The sequence below is a fragment of the Elephas maximus genome, chromosome 8 (assembly GCF_024166365.1).
Source record: "Elephas maximus indicus isolate mEleMax1 chromosome 8, mEleMax1 primary haplotype, whole genome shotgun sequence".
Taxonomy (NCBI): domain Eukaryota; kingdom Metazoa; phylum Chordata; class Mammalia; order Proboscidea; family Elephantidae; genus Elephas; species Elephas maximus.
In genome coordinates, this window is record NC_064826.1 from 98,606,347 (window position 1) to 98,631,179 (window position 24,833).

Genomic DNA, 24,833 nt, shown 5'->3' on the forward strand with positions numbered 1-24,833 from the left:
ATACAGACCAAAAAAATGGAACAATTCGGGAAAGTAATACAGGAACAAAATGCCAAAATAAATTCACAACTAGAAATCATACAAAAACAACAATTAGAAATCCAAAAGATAAACAACAAGGTTTCAGAAATGGAGTGTCATAGAAGGGCTAAGGAAAAGGTTCGAAACAATGGAAAAGAGAATCAGAGAAACTGAAGACAAACACTTGGATACAACTCTGTTTGAGGAAAAATCAGAGAAAAGAATAAAAAAAAACAAAAAACGAAGAAACCCTTAGAATTACGTGGAATACAATCAAAAGTGAAAATTTGTCAGTAATTGGTGTTTCAGAACAGGGAGAGAAAATGGAAAACGTAGACAGGGTCATTGAAGAATTGCTGACAGAAAACTTCCCTAATATCATGAATGATGAAAAGCTGACCATCCAAGAAGCTCCACAAACACTATATAGGATAGACCCCAAAAGAAAAACACCAAGGCATATCATAATCATACTCGCTAAAGCCAAGGACAAAGAAAAATCCTGTGAGCAGCTCAAGAAAAACAAAAAGTCACATACAGAGGAGAAATAATCAGACTAAGCTCTGATTATTCAGCAGAAACCATACAGTCAAGAAGGCAATGGGATGACATATATAAAACCCGGAAAGAAAAAAATTGCCAACCAAGAATAATACATCCTGCAAAACTTTTGTTCAAATATGATGGTGAAATTAGGACATTTCCAGATAAACAGAAATTAAGGGAATATGTAAAAACCAAACCAAACTTAAAAGAATTATTAAAGGGAGTCCTTTGGTCTGAGAACAAACAACAACAGACCACAGCCTGAATCTAGGACACAAGATTGTACCAGCCAGATACTAACCTAGGAAATGAACTCTCAAGGACTATCCAAAACCAAAACAACTGCAACAGGGAACCAGAGAGGTTAATCTGTAAATGACAACAATGTCAGAACAATGAAAAGGAATAAATAGTATAGGTATAGAATTTTCTAATGGAGAAGAAGGCAAGGCAATACCAAGTAATAATAGACTGGTTCAAACCTAGGAAGATAAGGGTAAATTTCAAGGTAACACAAAGAAAGTTAACAAACCTACTCATCAAAATAAAGAAAACATAAAGTCTCAATAAAAACAAAATCTACAAAAACAAAAGAAATGAAAAAGAAATCCACAAACAAAAGCAACTCAGCACAGAAGAGTAAGAGGAACAAAGAAAATGTTAAAACCCAACCCAGTGCCATCGAGTCGATTCCAACTCATAGTGACCCTATAGGACAGAGTAGAACTGCCCCATAGAGTTTCCAAGGAGTGCCTGGCGGATTTGAACTGCCGACCCTTTGGTTAGCAGCCGTAGCACTTAACCACTACAGCACCACAAAAAAAGCACACAAAATGACAGCAATAAACTCACACCTATTTTTCTATCAATAATTACACTGAATGCAAATGGCCTCAATGCACCCATAAAGAGACAGAGTGACAGAATGGATTAAAAAAAACAGGATCCATCAATATGCTGTCTATAAGAGACATACCTTAGAAACAAAGACGTAAATTTATTAAAAATCAAAGGATGCAACGCTAAAGATGATGAATCTGTGAAGTATCTCATAACATGGATGCATCTGAAGGACATTATGCTGAGTGAAATAAGTCAATCGCAAAAGGACAAATACTGTATGAGACCACTACCGTAAAAACTCATGAAAAGGTTTACATACAAAAATAAACAATCTTTGATGGTTACAAGGGAGGGGAGGGGTGGAGATGGAAAAAACACTTGACAGACAATAGATAAGTGGTAACTTCGATGAAGGGTAAGACAGTACACAATTCTGGGGAAGCCAGCACAACCTGTACAAGGCAAGGCCACGGTAGCTCCATAGAAACATCCAAACTCCCTGAAGGACTGAAAGGCTAGGCTGAGGACTATGGGGACCATGGTCTCAGGGAACATCTAGCTCAACTGGCATAACATCGTTTAAAAAGAAAATGTTCTACATTCTACTTTGCTGAGTAGAATCTGGGGTCTTAAAAGCCTGTGAGCAGCCATCTAGGATACTCCACTGGTCTCATTCCTTCAGGAGCAAGGAAGAATGAAGAAAACTAAAGACATAAGGGGAAAAAAAAAAAAAAATGGACCACATCTACCAAAGCCTCCGCCAGACTGAGTCCAGTACAACTAGATGGTGCCCAGCTACCACCACTGACTGCTTTGACAGGGATCACAGCAGAAGGTCCTGGACAGAGCTGGAGAAAAATGTAGAACAAAATTCTAACTCACAAAGAAAGACCAGACTTGGTGGCCTGACAGAAACCCTGAGAGTATGGCCCCCAGACACCCCTTCAGCTCAGTAATAAGGCCACTCCTGAGGTTCATCCTTCAGCCAAGGATTGAACAGACCCATGGAAAAAATTAAGACTAAACGGGTGCACCAGCCCTGGGGAAGGGACTGGAAGGCAGGAGGGAACAGAAAAGCTGGTAATAGGGAACACAGGGTTGAGAAGGGAGAGTGTTGACATGTCATGGGGTTGTTAACCAATGTCATATAACAACATGACTTCTAAATGTTTGATGAGAAACTATTTTGTTCTGTCAACCTTCATCTAAAGTTCAAAAAAAAAAATATATAAACCAGAAAAAATAAATATAAGTCTACCTTCGATTAACACTATACAGCACCACGTGTAGAGCAGGAATCTTATCCCAGAGTATCCTAATCACACCCTCCTGTCACTGTGACTTTGCAGTCATTCATTTGCTCACTTATCCTTATGCTATAATTTTCCAGTACACTGTTAATATTATTACTTGAAACAGTTATCTTTTATAGCAACTGGAAATAAGAAAAAAAAACAATATTTTTATTTTACTTTAATTTATTCCTTCTCTGAAACTTTTCCTTTCTTTACACAGTTCCAAATTTCTAACCCATATGATTTTTCTTCTGCTTAAAAACTTTTTTTTTTTTTTAAACTTATTTAACATTTTTTTTTTTTTTTTATGGAGCAGGTATACCGACAATGAATTCTCTCAGGTGTTGTTAGTATGACCAAGTCTTTATTTCTCCTCCACTACTGAAAGATAATTTCACTGCATATAGAATTCTTTTTTTTTTTTTTAGTAGAATTGTAGGGTTTTTTTTCTTTCAACACTTTAAAAATTTCACTCCACTCTCTTCTTGCTTGCATAGTTTCTGATAATAAGTCTGCTGTCATTCTTAGCTTTCTTCTTCTATAGGTAAGACATCCACCCCCGCCTTTAGCTCCTTAAGATTTCTTCTTTGTCTTTGTTTTTTTGCAACTGGAATACGATATGCCTAGGTGTAATTTTTTGTTATTTGTCATTTTTTGTGTTCTCTGAACTTCCTTGATTTGTGGTTTGATATCTGTAACTAATTTTCCAAAGTTCTTGTCCATCATTACTTCAATATTTATTCTTCTTTGTTCTCTTTCTTTTCCTTCTGGTATTCTATTTATGCATGTATTCTACCCTTTGCAACTGTCCCATAGTTTTTGTTCTTAGTGTTCTGTTTTTTTTTTTTTTTTCTCTCTCTTTGAATTTTAGTTTGGGAAGTTTCTATTGACCTATCTTCAAGTTCACTGATCCTTTCCTTGGCCATGTCAAGTCTACTGATGAACCCATTGAAGGTATTCTTCATTTCTGTTAAAGTGTTTTTGATTTCTAGCATTTCCTTTTTTTTTTTTTAAAGAGTTTTCATCTGCTTACATTACCTGTCTGTCCTTGCATGTTGTCTGTTTTTCTGTTAGAGTCTTTAACATATTAATCATCAAACAACAACAAAAAAGCCCAAACCTGTTGCTATGGAGTTGATTCCAACTCATAGCAACCGTATGGGACAAAGTAGAACTACCCCATAGGATTTCCAAGGAGCAGCTGGTGGATTTGAACTGCCAGCCTTTCGGTTAACAGCCTAGATCTTAACCATTGGGCCACCAGGGCTCCAGTATCTTAATCACAGTTATTTTAAATTCCCTGTCTGATAATTCCAACATATGTATGATATCTGAGTTTTGGCATGTTTTGTAATTTTTTTTGAAAGCCAGATATGTTGTACTGGATAAATAGGAACCGAGGTAAATAGGCCTTTTCTGTAAGGATTTATGTTAATCTGGTTGGGTGCTGGGCTCTGTTTAATGTTTGCTATACCTATAGGTGCATGAGGCTTCAAATTCATCTAATGTCTTTGCTTTTGTTTCCTTTCTTGACTTTGTGGTTCCCTAAGTACTCCTACTCAGAGAGAGCCTGTGTCTTGCAGATCTTTCAGTTATAATCCACTATTATACTAGAGTCTTACTGGTGTGGTGGTAAGGTATGAGAGAGGAGCAACATTCTATAATCTTCTGATTAAATCTCAATCTTTTAGAGGGCTTGCATCTCAGGGCTCTGACCTTCACAAGTGTTTCTCCAGTAGTATACCTCTGTACTCACTCCCTCATCCTTTCCTGACTGCAGTGTTTCCAATATATTTCCTTGAAGTCCTGATCCCTGTTGACTATGCCCACCACTCAGGTGGGACAGGAAGGCTAGAGGGGGCTTCAGTATGTGCATTTCCCTTCTCCAAGCTGAGCTAAAACTCGGAAGAACAGGACTTTGTTATCGAGAAGCCTTTGGAGTATTTAACAATTACTCTTCTCCTCCTTCTGCCAAAACCACAAGGGAATCTTTCTCATATCTTCACCATGAGAAGCTGGTGGGGTTTCTCCAGGTAAAGCCCATGAAATTATGGGTACTTCTAAGACTACAGCCTCCAGGACTTTCTCCCTCTCACACTCAGCCTCTAGCAATTTGTCAAAATTGCCATTTAAATACTTCTACCAACTTATAACTCCAGTGGTTTCTGCTCCAGGTAAGCAAATCTCAGCTGTAATTCTCTTTATGCACCTGACTCTCTGTTATTTTGGGATGTGATCTGCCCTACCACCTCAGTTCTCTGATAGGTCCAAAAAAAGTAATTGAATTTTAGTTTTTCTAGGCTTTTCTGGTTGGAAAAACAGAACTGATGACTCCCAAGCTCTTTACATATTGGACCTGAAACCAGAAGTCCCTCCATACCTGCTTTACATAATTCTCTGGGTCTTTACTCAGAGCACTTGAGACTTGGAAGGCTGCTTCACTGCCAAACATACTCTTCCCAGCTTTCTCTGACTTACGGACTCCTGTTGCTACAAATTTCCTCACATTGTCTCAGGCTCAACTCCAAGTGTTGGTATAACCATGGAGACCTAAGCTGGAAATGAGCACAGCCAGCACTCCTCAAGATTATGCAGGGAACACCTCATATGCAGAGCATATGGTAATCCCTGCTGATGTTGAAGGAAGTCAGCCCTATAGGAGGTAAGTCATGCAAGCTGTGGGGCTTGCTGCTACAGTTAAGGATGCTCCTTTGGAATCTGCTAAGCTGTAGAATTCGGTCTCCCCACATCATGGAGAAGAGAGCAGTGGACACTCCCACAGGTGCAGTGAAACAGTTGACTCATAGGCTCCAGACACCTAGCCTTACAACATTATGCTTGTATGTTAAGGGCTTTAATGATAGATGGTGTGACAGGCTTAAAAAGTAGGAATTCACATGGACTTGTGTAACTTAAGAAGCAAAGATGTGCCATAAGCCTCCTTGGCCATATCTTCTTCACTCTGTCTCCCTGAATAGTACTTTCATAGTACCTGTTTTTCTTTAGCCACAGATAGGGCTATCCTGTGAAGACCTGATTCCCATTTGTCTTTCTTCAGAATGTTTGAAATTGTACAGCAGGGACTATTGACTTTAACCCTGAATGATAAGTGGGACATGCATAATTTTGGCATTTCTCTTAGATGCTTATACTGGACAGTAAAGATGCTTTATTTATCTATGGGATATTTTTGGTACCAAGATCTCTGGAACACCCAGATGCATCTGAACACTTCTGCTCAAGGATGGACACTATGTGTTCCAAGATGGCAAGAGGTATAAGCAAGGGATTGGCTCTCTGAGAGCCTCCCACTCCTCTGAAAGGAAAAAATACCTGAAAACTGTGAGCAAAGCTAATTCTTCCATCTCTTCAGAAAATGCCCCCCCCCACCCCCACACCCTCTGTAATGGAACATGGGCTGTCATGGTGATGGTTGGTAAACTCGAACAGGACGGGGAAAGATGTTGCAATGTTGAGTAAGCATAAGCAATATACACCTTCGAGGGAAATTTTTCCTTTAAGTTGGGTTTCATATATTTCACAGCCTGCTTTCTACAATGCTGAAGGATATCGGGCTCTTAAAGTTTTCTAAGATTTTTTTGAGTCATCTGGTCTCTGCCTTTCCCAGGCTTCACTGATACCCTGGGAAGGATACTACAGGGGTGATCACAGCAGGAGAAAATGAAGGAGATTGGGGTGGAGGTGTGGGAAAGGAGAATATGCATATAAATGGGAGGTTAAAAGAAGCACAGAGAATGGATGGAGATGAGCAGAGAAGGCTTGAGAGGGATCTGGATGACATTAGTGAGAGGGCAATCTCAGGTTTGGAAGGAGATAGGAAGTGAAAAAAGGGAAGAGACATGGGGATTAGAAAAGTGATCAGCGAGGGAGGGAATAAAGGTCCAAGATTTAAAAGGCATCAGGAAAGAGGAAAAAGGAGAGTTAAGTGAGATACCTGTGACTGGGCGCACACACACACATACACACACACACACGCATGCATACATTCATTGCTATTAAAGTCTCTGCACTGTACAGGCGGAGCTATTTGAAATAATACGAAAATCATACCTTGTTTTGTTTAAGGGCACCTTTCTCTTTCATATGAGGGCAGTCCTTTCCCGTCACTACAGCTTTGATATCTGCCACCGGCACTGTAATTCACAAAAGAAAATGAAAGTAACTAAACCATATGAAAGCGTCAATGCCAATAAAGAAGCAGGACTAAGCATTGAATCTACTACCAGAGTTGCCATTCCCAGAAATTACTGCAAACAGAGAAAAGTGCTCAAAAAGAGGACTGGAAATTAAAATATATTGTAGCAAAAAGCATTGCTGGAGGTGGAAAGAGGCTATATCCATAAAAAGAGTTTGGTTCACAAATACCTTAAAAAAAAAAAACCAATATAGTATTGTTAAAAGTGATAGCAACAGAAGCAGCGGTAGTATCAATAGTAACAGTTAAGTTATAGCAGTACCAGTATCATGGCCTCTATGTGCCAGGAACAATGCCAACTGATTTACATTTATTATCATCTCTTTCTATAGTATCTAAATCTATTTGGTTTCTGAGATTTTGATAATAAGAGAAAGCAGCTCTATCTAGAAATATTTGTCCGAATCTAAACAGATCTGAAATCTCATTCTCCAAGATCTTGCTCTCCACCATCTCACTTAATTCTTACAATTCTGTGAGGCAGGTTTTACTACCTCTACTTCACAGACAAGAAACTAAACTCAATTAAATAGCTTGAACATTCTTTTCTGACAGGGAAATGGCAGCTGGTGTCCATCTTGGAAATTCTGGGAATAATGCAGTTGGATAAAATGATGTTATCTCATGTCTTACTCAGGACATGGAAGATGATAAGAAAAGATGTGGAAATGATTGTGCATTTAAACCTTGTTAAGATCACCCGAAGAGAAGGTAGTAGGATGGTTTGGAACCTTGATTAAAAAAATGTAAAGTCATCCTTGTCCCACTCCGATCTTTAATCCTTCATTCCAACAAGGATTATGAATCCAGGGGCCCAAGTGAACTGGCTTGGCTTTTCCAAAGTTAGGATCTATGGGAGTTTTGAGCAATCAATTCCATACTCTCCCTGAATGAGAAAGATAATGAAGATTTCAAAAGTGTAAGTTTACATACTTTATTGGGGAATTGGTTTGTGAGGTTGATATTTAGATGAAGATAAAATTATAGAATATGTAGATTATTGTTGTTGTTAGGTGCCATCAAGTCAATTCTGACTTATAGTGACCCTATGTACAACAGAATGAAACACTGCCTGGTCCTGTGCTATCATCATAATCATTGTTACGCTTGAGCCTAATACAACAGGAAGAAAGGCCCCTTAAAAGTTAACACTTTCCAGGGAGCCTAAAATTACTAAGAACTTTGTCCAAATGTGTTGACACTGCTAGAGTTCTAGAGTCCTCTCTCACCCTGTAGAAGAATGGGGATGCTGTGACGAACCCTTCAGAAAACCTCTGCAGGCTCCCCTGCTATCTTCTCCACCATGTTTACTCCTCTAGCTTGCAGCCCCTGATTTTAGACCACTTTATTAGACATTAAAAAAAAAAAAAATTTTTTTTTTTTTTATTAGACATTATGGTTGCTCACTAATATCTGGCTTTCCTTTTCTTCTGGGAACACGAAAGACTCTACTTCCCAGCCACCTTTGCAGTTAGGTGGGGTCATGTGATTAGTTCTGGCCAATGAAATGTGAGAGGAAGTGCCATGTCTCTTTTCTAGGCTGAAGCAGTGAAAAGCACGTGTCCTCTAGCCTCTCTCTTCCCCTGCTGCAGAAATGAAGAAGCAACATGTTTCAGATGCTGGAGCTACGGGATGGCAAAGTAGCTATCGGTCTGTGTCCCTAAGCAACTGTGTGGAGGGGTCCTTTGTCAACCCATGTAAGTTATGTAATGAGAGTAAGAAATACACTTTGTTGTGCTAAACTGTGTTGTAGCAAAATGCAGTAATGTAGCCTATCCTGACTGGTTCACCTCTTTACTTCAGACCCTCTCCCACCTTTCTGCCTGGCCCCTTTGGACTGGCATCTTCTTATACGTAGTCCCCATGATTCCTGAACCTCTCTTTGACCCTGAACACTGACTTAAGTTCTCCTTAAATCAATTTTCATAACCAAGTATCAGCCCTGTTCCCCTTCAAAGGCCAGTCTGGCTGCCTACTCACTAACCTGGGAGGGGACATTTGGACGCTTGGGGAAGTTGGTTTACTTTTCAATAGAAAATCCACCATCAAAGTGACTTTGTGATATCATTAGCATATCAATTTATAAAAACATTCTCAAGTTTCAATTGGAGCTTGAATCACAATTGCTTTGTACGAGTCTTTTGTAGTATAATATATGACATGGTCAGTGAACTAGAGAGAGTGTTTACCATCTATAAATAGGAAGTCACCCACTGGCTTTGAAAATGCTTCACATAGAATGGGACAAGAGTAATTCACATGTTTGTCATGGGGCAGTCATCAGAATCTCTAATGGAAGGTTTTTGGAGGCAAAAAGGCCCTTTTCCGTTCGGCTTTGTGGCAGTACATGTTTTATGTTTTTTATATTCATTGTCCCCTGTCAAGGAAACAAGCTGCGATATCGCTCATAGGATGCTAGCTGAAAAGAAAATACAGAATACTAAAAATACGGTATGGCTTTTAAAGGTTGCTCTTTGCATGGTTTCTCTCAAGATGCACTAGAGGATTAGTCATGGGAGAGTTGAAGAGCAGAATCAGAGGAGCCCGAATCACCACTCTCAATCCTACACTCTAAGGAGGAGTGGGGTCTCTCCATGACTTCGAAGCCAGGCTGGTGTATAGTTCAGGCCTTTCCGTGTGGGAGCAAATAAAGACCCAGGGTCCAGTGAGATGGGAATAGGAGGTCACCGGTGAAGGAAGCACCCCCCCCCCCCCCCGCCGCCATCTCCCAGGCATGGCCTCATTCCTTACCATGCTTTTTTCGGTTTGAGCTGGATTAAGACTATCTAATTCACCACTCTCATTTTACAGATGGGAAGACTGAGGCCTGAAGAGAGGAAATAAATTATGCAATGTCACACAGCTAGTGGGAGAGGGAGCAGGGGCTGGTGCTCTTCCTTCTACTCCATGCTCCCATGCTGAGTCATGATTTCTCCCTATGTTTAGAAGGTGTCAGTACCCCAAATTATGCTGAACACAGCCCCAAATGTGGTTATTACTTAATATATGCTCAGGAAACTCTTGGGTTGCTAATACTTGAGGAAAGGGCTTTAACTGTAATTTAAAATAAAAATGCCGTTGAAAAAGTAAATGTGGCTACCACAATACATACAGTTTCAGCTTTGACTACTGGGAGCCAAGCTGAGGCAGAAATCATCTGCAGAAAGCAGCTGCTAAGCCGTGAGCACTTGCAGCGTGCAAGCCTGTACTAGAAAAGTTCTTGTGTGTGGAGATGAGGAGAGACAGGCTGATCTCAGCAGTCTGGTTCAGTGAAGAATCTGGCCTCTAACCTAGCAGGGCAGCACAGAGTGGGGGCAAGCGCTGTGCATTGGGATTGGGGAGCCTGCGTTTGAATTCTAGATCCATCTACTGGCTGTACTACTTGGGGTTTGACTTCTCTGAGCCTCCAAGCCTCCTTTGCAATATGGGGCCATAATACACTCTTATCTGATTGGATTGTTCTGAGAATTAACTCCTTATGTTGGTGTCAAGCTCACTGTTGGCTTTTAATCTAGGCAGGACAGAGGAGTGCGTATAAATCTGGGACACTAACTCAGGTGGTTACTAAGTCTGTGACCTTAAACAAGTTACTTAAGGAAAATCTGTTTTCGTATCTGAAAAATAGGGACAATGATATCCACCGCTTCAGGCTGTTGAGAGAACAGTTGATGTAAAGCTCTTAGCACAGTGCCTGGCATATAGTAAACCAAACCAAAACCAAGCCCATTGCTGTCGAGTTGATTATGTCTCATGGCGACCTCACATGTTATAAAGTAGAACTGCTCCATAGGATTCTCTTGGCTGTAATCTTTATGGCAGCAGATTGCCAGGCCTTTCTTCTGTGGTGCTGCTGGGTGTTCTGTCAATCTCTAGGTTAGTAGTTGAGCACTGAACTGTTTGTACCACCCAGGGACTCTCTGGCATGTAGTAAGAGCTCAATAAATGTTATTGGTAATTATTATCATTACCAATAATCAAAGTTAATTCTCTCTGCAGAATGAAGGGTTTAATTATTCGGTGTGCTTCAACGGTCCAAATCGCCCACTTTGCCTCTCTGTGTGAGTGTAACAGGATTAATCTCCTTACATGCTCGCGGGCAAGGCTGTTCTCCTCCTCAGCTCCTTTGATGTGGGAGTGAGAAACACTGGCCTAGATTCTTTCAGAGGGAGGCAATGAAGGGCCTGGAGCACATTGGAAAGCAGGGAATGTTTAGTGGGGGTGAGGACTGCCTGTAAGCCCACATGGTGGGGGGCGGTCTGGGTCCAATGGGGGATGGAAGCAGACATGGATTTGCAAGGGCCGTATTTCCTAACAAAAGGAATATGAAAAGAGAGATTTCCTAAACCTTCAGGGAAGAAGATAGCCAAGGAGAGGCCCTCGATCTTACCGGCACTAGCCACATTAAGAGAATTCAACTACCCTATTTGATTCATCAATAGCTCAATATCCTTCACTGATTAACTCAAGGGGGTAGATGACAATCTTCCCTGTGGTCTCAAGAGTGGGCAGTGTACAAGGCTAGAGCAATGGCACTTACAATTAATTAAAGGAATGTCTCCTTTTTCTAGTGGAATGGAGTTTCTGACTTTTAAGGGCTCCAAGAGAGTGGCTATTTTGCTCCAGGCAGAATGAAGAATTGGAATTAAATGCAAACCAAGTGGCCAGCATGAAGCAGCAAACCTTTGTTTCCAGGCCAGGGACCCTCTCATCTCAGGCACATTATAGCTCTATTTTACTTCATTACATGAACACACTTATACTTATGTAATTTTACCCACATATTCATGTACCTACCCATTCACATGTACACGCCTACACTCTCAGCCACACAAGTGTGCATTCTTGCTGTATCTTGCCATGAATACACTGTTAACGGAGCAGCCCTCTGGAACTCTGCAACACTTCAGAGGTTGTAGAGGAGGGGGGTGGAGAGGAGTTCTGAGGGCACTCTCGGGAGGTACTCTTGGCAGGAGCCAGCATCACTGGGGGCCATCATGGAAAGTCGTTTTGGCTTCATGCAGCTTTGACCTTGCTCTTCTCTTAAAGCCACCCTGGCAAGTTGGCCTCCCCTCCTAGGTTCCCTGGCATCAAGATTCCTGGTTCCTGCCAGTTAGTTTTATCCTTGGAGTCTTGGAGTGAGGGCCTTAGTAGGGCTGGGGGGCATTGGTTTGACGGAAGGCCTAGGCACCATCCCTATATAAGGCTCAGGTCCTGTCCACCCCTTGAACTTTTTCTAAGACCAGGGTGACTGATTTTCTAAGCAACAAGACCAGTTAGGATGGGAGGGCACCATATAAAATATAACAATTTTTTTTTAAATCAAGGGCCTATCTTTGGGTAGAGAAATGGATTCTATTCCTATAAATATAGGGATAAAGAATATCCCCAGTGAATGGGGGAGCAGATCCTCTGGGTCTCATGGGGAAGTAATGAATCAAGCTGCACTCTTTCTGCCCAGAGCCCTTTCCCCAGCCGCTGATCAAGTGAAGAGGCTGTGGAGAATTTCTATAGAGCTGCTGGTAGCTGCTGTGACCATCGCTAAGCTCTCTTTTCATTTTACCCCGCAGAACAGTGATTCCAAACCGCTGGCCTGTGAATTGGCCCTAATTCACGAGACACTTTTCACGATTTCATAATAGCAAGTAGAGGAAAATGAGGACACTGGTGTGAATTTTTCATAAAGCTAATTGAATGCAGTAGAAGGGACTGGACTTCATTCCAAGATTAGGTCCTTCTTACTCTTTTGATGATCAAGCATCCTTTCTTTTATGAAAGGATTGTGGTATTAAATTTTAGTTAGATTTTTTTTTTAATATCCTTATTTGCCAAAATTGAAAGTTGGCAACCCTCTATCAATTTGATTTTCTTTCTTTCTTTCTTTTTTTTTTTTTTAACTTTTTACTTACTGATGAAAGGCAAAGTTAGAGGATCGCCATGTAGAGTATAGGGCAATATCTAGCTCAGAGATCACAGGGCCCCAGACCCAGAGGTTCTGATTCAGTAGATCTGGGAGTGGGGCCTGAGATTTTGCATTTCTATCAAGTTTTTGGAATCCCTGAGTCACTATGAGTCGCAATTGACTCGACGGCAATGGGTTTAGTTTTTTGGGGGCCTGAGTGGTACAAAAAGTTGATATGCTCAGCTGCTAACCAAAAGGTTAGAGGTTCAAGTCCACCTAGCAGACCCTTAGAAGAAAGGCCTGACAAGCTACTTCTGAAAAACCTACCACTGAAAACCCTTTGAAGTACAGTTCTACTCTGACACACATGGGGTGCCATGAGTTGGAATAAGCTCCATGGCAATTTTTTTTTTTTAAAAAACATGTTCCCAGGTGATGCTGGTGCTACTGGCCAGGACCACAGTGTGAGATCCACTGGTCTAGCCTGTCCATGCTGGGATGTGGAGGGCCTTCTGAGAGCTATGGGAGGAGTCCTTGCCTATAGGCAGAGCTGTGTGGACTCAGTCCCAGGCTCTCTGCAGTGGTGAATTTCAGATTTCTTTCTCCCTTGCTATAGTGCCAACAAAGTAGGCTGGAGACAGTTCTATGGAAGGAAACAAGGACATTTGCTGAACGAAATGATACTACAAAGAACAGACTGCCCCATTTTTAAGCTGGGGGAAGAGAGTATGTTCCAGGCTCTCTGCCTGATAATGTCAGCATGGAGTCTGGCTGTGTCAGGAAATTTCCCACTCATGATTTATTTTCGCCTTCAATATCTGTGAGCTGTAAGAAAGGCAGTCCAGATTTGATTTCGATGGGCCCTGGGGTGACAGGAGGGGAGGTGCTAGGACTCGAGGGTAAGGATTCTGTCTGGGACATGCTTATCTGACTCACTACAACCTCAATGTGACTTTCAAAGGTTATTTAAAAGTTTTCTCACTCTTTGATTTTTCTACCTGGGATATTCCCTGAGGTTATGTTTATATTATTTCTCTTCCAAATCAATTTATCGACTTTGTATATTTTAATCTTTGTCCCCAGGAGAAAGATGTGGCAGTCTCCTTCCATAAAGATTTACAGCCTTGGAAACCCTATGGGGAAGTTCTATTCTGTCTATAGGGTTGCTATGAGTTGACATCAACTCAATGGCAGTGGGTTTGGTATAATACTTTGTAGGAGTCCCTGGGTGGTACAAATGGTTAATGTGCTTGGCTGCTTACTGAAAGGTTGGAAGTTCGAGTCCACCCAGAGGCACCTGAGAAGAAATGCCTGGCAACCTACATCTGAAAAATCAGTCATTGAAAACCCTATAAAGAACAGATATACTCTGACACACATGGGGTCGCCATGAGGTGAAGCAAACTCGGCGACAACTGGTTTGGTATTTTGGTATAATACTCTGTATCCTTACACGGTCAGAAAACAAAACAAAACAAAACCAAAAAGCTGGCACCTGGCTTGCTGTTGGATTAAAAAATCTAGCATGTTACCAGTTCTTCAAAAGCATACATGTTAAAACAGACAATGTATGGCAATAGCAAATAAATAGCAGTAATATGTAATTCAGGTAATGTTTCACAAATAAAATGTAATTGATCATAAATCTTCAAAGTGTCTGAGCTGCTTCTTTACAGTAAGTTAGCCATATTTGGATCTGCCATTAGCTCTGCATCTTAACTATGTGATACATTAAACTATAATGAGTAAATGAGGCAGAAATCAAGCATGCAATTCACGGGAAATTATTTGGAATCACCATAGAAAGACTATCTATAGGATTAAGTTGGTATTGCTTCTGCTTGTTGAAAGTACCTGGATAAGTAACGCCAAAGTGGCCATTTGAACCCTAGGTTTACATCTTTCAGGGAAGATACTGAGAGCACTTCTAGCACGTTCCCCTCAGCTCAGCCCAAGCCCCACATCCACCAGGTCTCACACTTGATGACAACACACAGGCCGAGATTTAACATAACTAGACGAGACATGCCCACGGGGCTTACTCAGGTAGACAGTTCTTCTGCATATTTTCTGACCAGAAAACAAACAAACGACCAAAAATCAGGCCTCCTACACAGGAGAGCCACTTACATTTGTCCTGCAATGAGTCATGGGGCACTTCTCCCTGAGGGCTTTCTTCCAAGTCTCCATAATGCAGGACCTTGTGATTTGGGGAAAGCCGACAATACCAAAACTTGTCTGAGGAAAAAAAACACACACACACAAGATTACAAGGTGAGTGATTCTGGTTTCCAAAAATAACATCCTTATTTCTTAATACCCTTGCCTGGAGGGAAAAACAATTCATTTGATTTGGGGTCTGCCAGAATATTACTTGGCCATAAAGAGAAATAGAATCCTGATACATGCTACAACATGGATAAACCTTGAAAACATTATGCTGAGTGAAATAAGTCAGTCACAAAAGGACAAATATTGTGTGATTCCACTTACAGGAAATACCTAGGATAGCGAAGTGTACAGAGACGAAAATTTGTTTATTTGTGGTTACCAAGAGTGGGCAGGAGGGAGGGAAAACGCGGATATCCCTGATTAGGGCACAGTGTGCTTCTGTCAAGGGTGATGTGAAAATTGGAAAACGGATAATTGTAATGGTTGAACAATGCAACAAACATAACTAATGCCACTGAATTGTGCACATGAAAAATGTTGAAATGGCAAACTATTTGTTACATATATATTTAGCACAATAAATTTTTAAAAAGAATTAATTCTAGGGCTCAGGGAAGAAAGTCCCCTTTCGATTTTGACATTTAATTAGTGCCTGTCCCGCTTAATATAAATTTGGTAACCATTGGGAAAATTATTAAATTCTTCAAGTTCAATGGCAATAGGTTTTCTGAGGTGGCAGTTGCCAGAAAGTCTTTTATCATTACCTACAATCACTAAGGGAGCTATTCCTTACCCACTTAGGTCTGACCAAAAGGGAGACATATAGGAAAAACAGCTTTTTTGGAACTTTTTCCTTCTACTTTCTCCTCTGAAATTTTAAGATTGTTGAGATGGCTGTGATTATATTAGTCACCTCGAAACATGGAGCTTCTACCCCTGAAACTAACACTCACACACAGTCAGTGCAGGTTAAGGATGCTAATGGAACATACAGGGGTTGGAATTCATGAGGAAATTATCTAAGTAATTCAGGAATTTACCCAAAGAATGAGGACATTCACAATCATTTTTCTCACTAATTCCTAGAGTTTAGTCCTCAGAATAGATATGACCAGGAACTTACGATCATTCTTGTGAATAACTCCCTCAACTTTATTTCTTCTGCCCCCAGACGTAACAAAAAATTATGAACACACCCATGAGGTAGGGAGAGGGAGGCAAAGACCACTTTTTATAGATGTGGAACCTGAATGGTAACAGCAATCTTTGGCTGTTTTCAAGGCTCAGTTTAGACTCTGCTTCCTCCAGGAAGCCCTCTTCAGTCACTGCAGCTAGAAGGACTTTCCCCATCCCCCGAGCTGCTACGGCATCTGCTTTGGCTTGGACTGGGATTACTGGGTTCCACATGTCAACCACCCTAGTATTCCGCATTATGTGCCACAGACCCTAGCTAAGCAACCTGTCCTAGTGGGTGTACTAGGAACAATCACTGGTCGGGGAAGAGGACTCCAGGATAACATCAGCTCTGGCAGTACAGAGAAGACAGTCACTGTCTTCCTAATCACACTGTCCCAATCCCTTGGCATGGTGCCTGGCATATAGAAGTTGCACAGTTGGTGCTGGCAAAATTGATAAATTAAGGCTAAAAATGCTCAAGGTACAAAGCATCTACTACCTGTAAGCCCTTCTGTATTGTCATGAGCAGTTGGCCAACTCTGTGGTCTCAGTCACAAACAGTTTTGCAAGTACTCTGACTATAAAGCTCTCCATAACACTTTAAGAAAAGCACTGTTTTTTCCCATCTGAAATTGCTTTCTCTGCAGAACCAGTTTTAACTATGATTCTTTTAAAAGGAAAAAAACAAATTTTGAAAATGAAAATAAAAGCCACACAAAACTGTCCATACGTCATTCCCAGAAGGAAAGTGCTTCTGTGACTTCTATCTTCTTCATCTACAAATGGGGCTTTGGAATTCCTGACATGTAGCCAGAATATGGCAATAAATGTATCTAAAAGAATCTGAACTCTGCTGGAATGATTTGAGAGGATAAAGTTATTTTATGGTTAGGAAAACATCTGGACTTGATAAATCTTCAAAATTATGCTTTATATATACCAAACACGGATCATTTTACTGGGAGAGCATTTCAAAGTGAGGGAACACAGCTATTCCCTGAATAATTCACACCCATTTTAACTGGGATAATGTGTCATTATCATTTTTCCATGAGGAGGCCGCATTTGTGGATTTGACTTGCAATTCACAATAACTAGTTCCAAAGGAGTTGGCCATGCTTTGACCCTGAGTACCAACAGTGCTTGTGATGGAGCCTCTTGTGGGTCTGGCATGACAGGCTGCAGTGATTCCTTTTCCCCTAAAGGATCTTTTGCCTCCTCTAAATAGCTTGTGATGACCACAAAGCCAGTTGGAGCAGCTGTTATCTCCAAAGTGGGATTTTTGGCTACGTGAGTGACTAAAGGGTGATAGAAAGCCAAGAAGAAGGTCAGCAGAGATATGCTGCTTGGACATGCTGGTCTTGTTCTGAGTAAGGTCTTAGCATGTTCTTTATAGGAATCCCTTGCTTCTCAAGCTGGGGTAAACTCTTGAGGTTAGTAGTGGGACTTGAAGCCAAAGGATCAATAAGGCACAATCAAAGATCAATTAGTTGGGGTAAGGAGAAATTAAAAAATTTAATTGGTACACAGATATATTATAGAGTAAAACATACAATTTATATTTATTTGTAAGATAAAATATCAAAGTTCAAAGAAATTTTGCTGCTTATATTCTTTTAGGGTCAGTTTATTCAAGAAGTCCCTGGGTGGTGAAAATGATTACGGTGTTCGGTTGCTAACTGAAAGGTTGGCTGTTTCAGTCCACCCAGAGGTGCCTTGGAAGAAGGGCCTGGTGATCAACTTCTGAAAGGATCAGCCATTGAAAATCCTATGGAGCACAGTTCTACTCTGACACACGTGAGGTTGCCACGAGTCAGAACTGACTGGATGGCAACTTTTTTTCCCCCTAAATTTTCAGTGAATATTCACAGAGTGCCTACTATGCTCATAGCACTCAACTGGGTGTAGCAAAAACATCATTGAAATGAAAGGTAGACATGAAAGACGAAGCCAAGAAGCTCTTAACAGCAGCTAAGAGAAAGATCGTAGAAACAGGTGTTTGCAGACCAGTAGGTCTGGGAAGGAGGGGGCAGGAACAAATCAGGAACTCTGAGTGAGAGGGGAAAATATGAACCTGGAAGGTCTCTTGTGTGATATAGCCTCACATTCAAAAACTACTAGAGGACAGTGGCTATTTATCAGAGTTCCAGGAGGCAAAACAACCACTTTCCTTGCAAGGCTGCAGTCAATGTTTGTTTAAAAGAAACATGGAAGGCTGCCCAGAAACGTGTCATAAAAATATCTGGTGCATAGCTGACAGAATTGCCTCTTTCCAGAATTTAAGATTTTCTTGATTTTTATCGCACCACTTGTCCCTGGTTTTCCTCCTTCTTCTGGCTAATTCTTCTCTTATCCTATATGTTATGGATTGAATTGTGTCCCCTCAAAATTCTGTGTTGTAAACCCTCATCCTTATACCTGTGGATGTAATCCCATAGGGTTCTTTGTTATGTTAATGGGGCCATGTCAGTGTAGAGTGTGTTTTAAGTCATTCACTTTTTAAGATATAAAAGAGCAGATCAGGCATAGAAGAAAGCAAGCACAAATGGGGGAAGACACATGTCACACCACATGAAGATGGCCAAGGAACCAAGGAACAGAAGCTGAAAAGAGACAAGGACCTTCCCCCAGAGTTGACAGGACAGAAAGACTTACCCTAGACCCAGTACCTTAAACTGGGACTTCTAGCCTCCTAAACTGAGAAAAATAAATTTCTGTTTGTTAAAGCCACCCACTTGTGGTATTTCTGTTGTAGCAGCTCTAGATAAGCAAGACACTATATAAGTTCCTCTTTCTCTGTCCATTATTGAAAGGAAGAGAGAAAAAAAAGATAGGTGCACATTGCTGTAAGTGACACGGTCAACTCCACCTCATCAAATAGGAAGTCTTGAATGGATGGCAAAAAATTGTAAAAAGGGGCTGAAAAAACTTGAACAGGGTTGTCCTGACCCGTAATCAAACGGGTGGATACTCAGCTGTTATCTCCCTCAGGATAGAAGCTAGCCCTTAATTTTGGGAAGGTTTTTTTTTTTTAGAGATGTGATAACTTGCTTAGTTCTGTTTGAAAAGTTGTTGTTGCTGTTAGTTGCTCTTGGGTTGGCCCTCAGCTCATGGCAACCCCATGGTATAAAATGCTGCCCAGTTGTGCACCAACCCTGTGATCACTTGCAAATCAAACCATTGTGAGACACTGATTTTCAGAAGTAGATTGCCAGGCCTTTTTTCCTAGTCTGACTTGGTCTGGAAGCCCCACTGAAACCTGTTCAGCATCATAGCGACACACAAGCCTCCACTGACAGGTGGTGGCTGCACATGAGATCCATTGGCTGGGAATTGAACCTGGGTCTTCCGCATGGAAGGTGGGAATTCTACCACTTCACCATCGTTGCTTCCAGCTGTTATAAAGGAGAGCAGAACTGCTGGTTTCAGCCAGCCCACACCAGCATGCTGGGTGAGACAGTCCCATGTCAGGTACCACCAGCAGCTTGATTTGCAGTTTATGTAATGGCAAGAAAAATGTGTACTTTCCTTTCAAAACCCAGCATGATGTTACTAGTTCCTCAAACCCTCTGGGCAATGAGTAAGTGAATTCCGTCACTAAAAGCAATTAGCAGAAAGCAGTGAGAACATTATCACAGATTGTTTCCTAGCATTTAAAGCAAAATAAGAGTTAACATGGAGGTCTTCTAGTCGATTATGGAGGAAAAAAAAAAAAAAGGAGAAGAGCATGTTAATAGCCATCTTTTCACCCCCTCCCCCCAAACACAGAGGCTCAAAATACAGAGACTATTTTGTGCTTCATTTCTTCTTTCTTTTCATGTATGTGTGCAAAGGATCAGAGGGAAAAGCTGGCTTCAAAGCTCATGGGCCTGGCAGAAAGCTCTCCAGGGCTGATTAAAGCTCTCCCTAATGTCACATAGCAGCCTTAGCTCTTAACCACTATACCACCAGGGCTCCATTCCTAACGTCACATAGATTATCCTGGAGCTAACGACTACTGACGACTCTAATTCTTGCTGTGCTGTGTAACAACAGAACCTTCTGCAATGATGGGCATATTCTGTATCTGTGTTTTCCAATATCCAGAAAACAAATTTCTACTTTTACTTAATTTTAGTTGATCTATATAGTCACAGGTGGCTAGTGGCAACTTCATGGTACACAGCAGCCTGTATTCTGTCTCCATCAAGGCTGAACCGAGGTTTGGAGCTGGCCGCAGGTCTTTAGCGGAGATGGATGAGCTGAAGAACAGCTATCACTGGTGAGTGGGAAATGCTGCCCAGTCAGTGAGGCATGGGCACAGCAAGAACCAAGTCCTGAGTGGCTCTGTAGTGGCAGCAGAGGGCCACCTTTGTCTTAGATGCGAGGTCCCCGGACAGCAGTTGGCTGTTTGAGAGCACAGAGGCATTTTCTAATACACTTCTTTACGGCACCTCCATTAGGATTTTATATCTTTCCGAGGTTAAAGTGTGCAAAGTATTCAGTGTGAGGAAAAGGTCTGCTTCTTGCTTAAGGCTGAGTTTTTCCCAGGGAAAGCCTTAAGATATACGGGACCCCAGAAATGTTTTTTAAAAGGCCTTCTTCCAGGTGTTGAGATTCAAGATTTTTCTATTGTTCCAGTAAAGGGAAACAGCAACTACAGAGGCAAAGGTTATTCTGCCTTTCAAATATACCTCACCTCACTGGATGTTCTTCAAAATGACAGAGTCACGTTTCATCTCAGAATTCTGCTTCCATGGAGACTGCTGTCTCTTATAATAGCTAAAGATGACTCCAGAGCCCCCAAATACTTTTAAATATGATAACGGTGTAACCAAAGGCTTTAGAGTCAGACATACAGTGGGATATAGTCCTTGCCCTGCCATGTACTAGCTGAGGGTCCTTGGTAAAATTATAAAAACCTTAGGCTCTTGCTCTTCATCTGTTGTTGTTGGTAGGCGCTGTTAAGTTGGTTCCAGCTTACAGCAATGCTATGTACAGCAGAACGGAACACTGCCTGGTCCTGTGCCATCCTCACAGTCGTTGCTATACTTGAGCTCATTGTCACAGCCACGGTGTCAATCTATCTCACTGAGGGTCATCCTCTTTTTCAATGACCCTCTACTTTACCAAGCATGATGGCCTTCTCCAGGGACTGATCCCTCCTGACAACATGTCCAAAGTATGTAAGACATGGTCTTGTCATCCGTGCTTCTAAGGAGCATTCTGCTTGTACTTCCTCTGAGACAGATTTGTTCACTTCTTTGGCAGTCCACGGTATATTCAATATTCTTTGTCAGCACTGCAATTCAAAGTTGTCAATTCTTTGGTCTTCTTTATTTATCATCCTGCTTTGGCATGCATATGAGGTGACTGAAAATACCATGGCTTGGGTCAAGCACACCTTAGTCTTCAAGGTAACATCTTTGCTTTTTAACACTTTCAAGAGGTCTTTTGCAGCTGATTTGAGCAAGGCAATGTGTCTTTTGATTTTTTGACTTGCTGCTTCCATGGGTGTTGATTGTGGATCTAAGTAAAATGAAATCCTTGATAACTTCAGTCTTTTCTCTGTTTATCATGATGTTGCTTATTGGTCCAGTTGTGAGGATTTTTGTTTTCTTTATGTTGAGATGTAATCCATGCTGAAGGCTGAGGTCCTTGATGTTCATCAGTAAGTGCTTCAAGTTCTCTTCATTTTCAGCAAGGTTGTGTCATCTGCATAACACAGGTTGTTAATGAGTCTTCCTCCAATCCTGATGCCTTGTTCTTCTTCATATAATCCAGCTTCTCGGATTATTTGATCAGCATATAGATTGAATAAGTATGGTGAAAGAGTACAACCCTGACGCACGCCTTTTCTGACTTTAAAACACACCATATCCCCTTGTTCTGTTCCAATGACTGGCTCTTGATCTATGTACAGGTTCCTCAAGAGAAAAATTAGGAGTTCTGAAATTCCCATTCTTTGCAATGATATCCATAACTTGTTACGATTCATACAGTCAAATGCCTTTGCATAGTCAATAAAACAGAGGTAAACATCTCTGGTATTTCCACCAGGATCCATCTGACATCCACAATGACACCTCTGGTTCCACATCCTCTTCTGAATCTGGCTTCAATTTCTGCCAGTTCCCTGTCGATATACTGCTGTGGTCACTTTTGAATGACCTTCAGTAAAATTTTACTTGTGTGTGATATTAATGCTATTGTTTGATAACTTCTGCATTCAGTTGGATCACCTTTCTTGGGAATAGTCATAAATATGGATCTTCTCCAGTTGGTTGACAAGGCAGCTGTCTTCCAAATTTCTTGCCATAGGTGAGTGAGCACTTTCAGAGCTGCATTTGTTTGTTGAAACATCTCAACTGGTATTCCTTCAATTCCTGGAGACTTGTTTTTCGTCAGTGCCTTCAGAGTACCTTGGACTTCTTCCTTCAGTACCATTGGTTCTTGATCATATGCTCCCTCCTGAAATGGTCGATTGTCGACCAATTCTTTTTGGTGTAGTGACTCTGTGTATTAATTCCATCTTCTTTTGATGCTTCCTGTGTTGTTTACTATTTTCCCTGTAGAATCCTTCACTATTGCAACTTGAGGCTTGAATTTTTTCTTCAGTTCTTTCAGCTTGAGAAATGCAGAGCATGTTCTTCCCTTTTGGCTTTCTATCTCCAGCTCTTTGTACATGTCGTTGTAATACTTTGTCTTCTCAAGCTGCCCTTTGAAATCTTCTGTTCAGCTCTTTTACTTCATCATTTCTTCCTTTTACTTTAGCTACTCTACCTTCAAAAGCAAGTTTCACAGTCTCTTCTGACATCCACTTTGGTCTCTTCTTTCTTTCCTGTCTTTTTAATGACCTCTTGCTTTCTTCATGTATAATGTCCTTGATTCTATCATGTAATTTCTGGCTTCATTTCTATCACCAAGGCCATATTTCCCAAATACCAATCCTTCTCCTTTGTTTTCAACCTTTGCATTCCAATCACCAGTAATTATCAATGCATCCTAATTGCATGTTCAATCAATTTCAGATTGCAGTAGTTAGTAAAAATCTTCAATTTCTTCATCTTTGGCTTTAATGGTTGGCACGCAAACTTGAATAATAGTTGTATTAACTGGTCTTTCTTGTAGGCGTATGGATATTATCCTATGACTGACAACACTGTACTTCAGGATGGATCTTGAAATGTTCTTTTTGACAATGAATGCAACACCATTCCTCTTCAAGGTGTTATTCCTGGCATAGTAGACCATGTGACTGTCCAATTCAAAATGGCCAATACTAGTCCATTTTAGCTCACTAATGCCTAGGATATCGAAGTTTATGCATTCCATTTCATTTTTGACGATTTCCAATTTTCCTAGACTCATACTTCTTACATTCCATGTCCTGATTATTAATGGATGTCTGTGCTGTTTCTTCTCATTTTGAGTTGTGCACGTGACTCCATCCATGTCATTACGGGCAACTCTATTTTGAGGAGGCAGCTCTTTCCCCGTCATATTTTGAGTGCCTCCCCATCTGAGGGGTTCATCTTCCGGCATTATATCAGACAGTGTTCTGCTGCTATTCATAAGGTTTTCACTGGCTAATTATTTTCAGAAGTAGACCGCTGGGTTCTTCCTAGTCTGTCTTAGTCTGGAAGCTCAGCTGAAACCTGTCCGCCATGGTGATCCTGCTGGTATTCGAAAACCCGAGGTATAAATTCTAGCATCACAGCAATACACGAGCCCCTACAGTACGACAAACTGACAGACACATGGGGGTCTTCATCTGTTAAGTAATGATAATTACATGAGTAAAACAGGTATAAAATATCCCTCAAGCAGCTTTCACAGAGCTAGCTTTCAATAAATATTAATGTCTTTCCAATCTTCCAGCCAATGGTAGCCCTTCTTGTCCACACTACCGGTCCCTCCACCTTTTGGGAACAACGATCATCTGTTATTTGTATCATTTGGAACGTACCTGGATTTCTTTATTGGAAATGTCTATTTATTTACACTCACCTGTTTCTAAAATTTAGTTATGATTAGGTTTAATGAAATATTAAAACAAAATCTCAATCAAGGGCAAGGGGAGAAAGAATCAGCTCCATAAAAGGGTTTTTATAGTTACTGTGCCTGAATCACCTTTTTGGCTCTGGGTTTTCAGACTGAGCCAAAGAGAAATGTAAGGTATATAGTCTTTGCTGGCAAAAAGGTGGAAGCATGCTGATTTAGTTCCTCAGGGGAGATAAGGTTCTCCAAGCATTGAACTCCAAAATAAATTTGCCATATTAGTGCTCAGAGAAGGGATGCTCGTCAACCAAATGGGCAATGTCCTCAACAAGGAGCAAGTTTCATGTTAGCATTTTTGAAATGACTCTCCCATGTTTATCCCTGGGCTTTTATCAAGACCATCAATGCATGTGACTCAGAGCAATCTTAAGTTCCAAAATATAAGAAAACTAGGGGAGGGGGATCCCTGAGTGCGCAGGTTCTCATTAAGCAAATAGTGGACCTAACAACAAAAAGCTGTGAAATCTCTCCTGCAGAAGCTCAAGGAATGCAGAAGCAAGACAATTTCCATCGTGAGGGATTCTACAATGAGCACCTTGTACTCTGCGGTGGGGGTAGGATGGAAAGAAGAAGGTATGTTAACACCCGATGCTACACTCTAGCTCCTGTGTCTAAAAATAGATAT

General features: G+C 41.1%; 1 protein-coding gene across 8 annotated transcripts in view; it reads right to left on the bottom strand.

The window, feature by feature from the left end:
- ELMO1 (engulfment and cell motility 1) overlaps positions 1-24,833 on the bottom strand; it is a 635,207-nt gene that overhangs the window by 17,954 nt on the left and 592,420 nt on the right. For all 8 annotated transcript variants that reach the window (XM_049894506.1, XM_049894502.1, XM_049894503.1 and 5 more), the window contains 2 exons: positions 14,951-15,058; positions 6,777-6,859 (listed from right to left, as the gene is read on the bottom strand). In XM_049894506.1, coding sequence (XP_049750463.1) covers positions 6,777-6,859; positions 14,951-15,058 — 191 coding nt within the window. The remainder of the gene's footprint in view (positions 1-6,776; positions 6,860-14,950; positions 15,059-24,833) is intronic.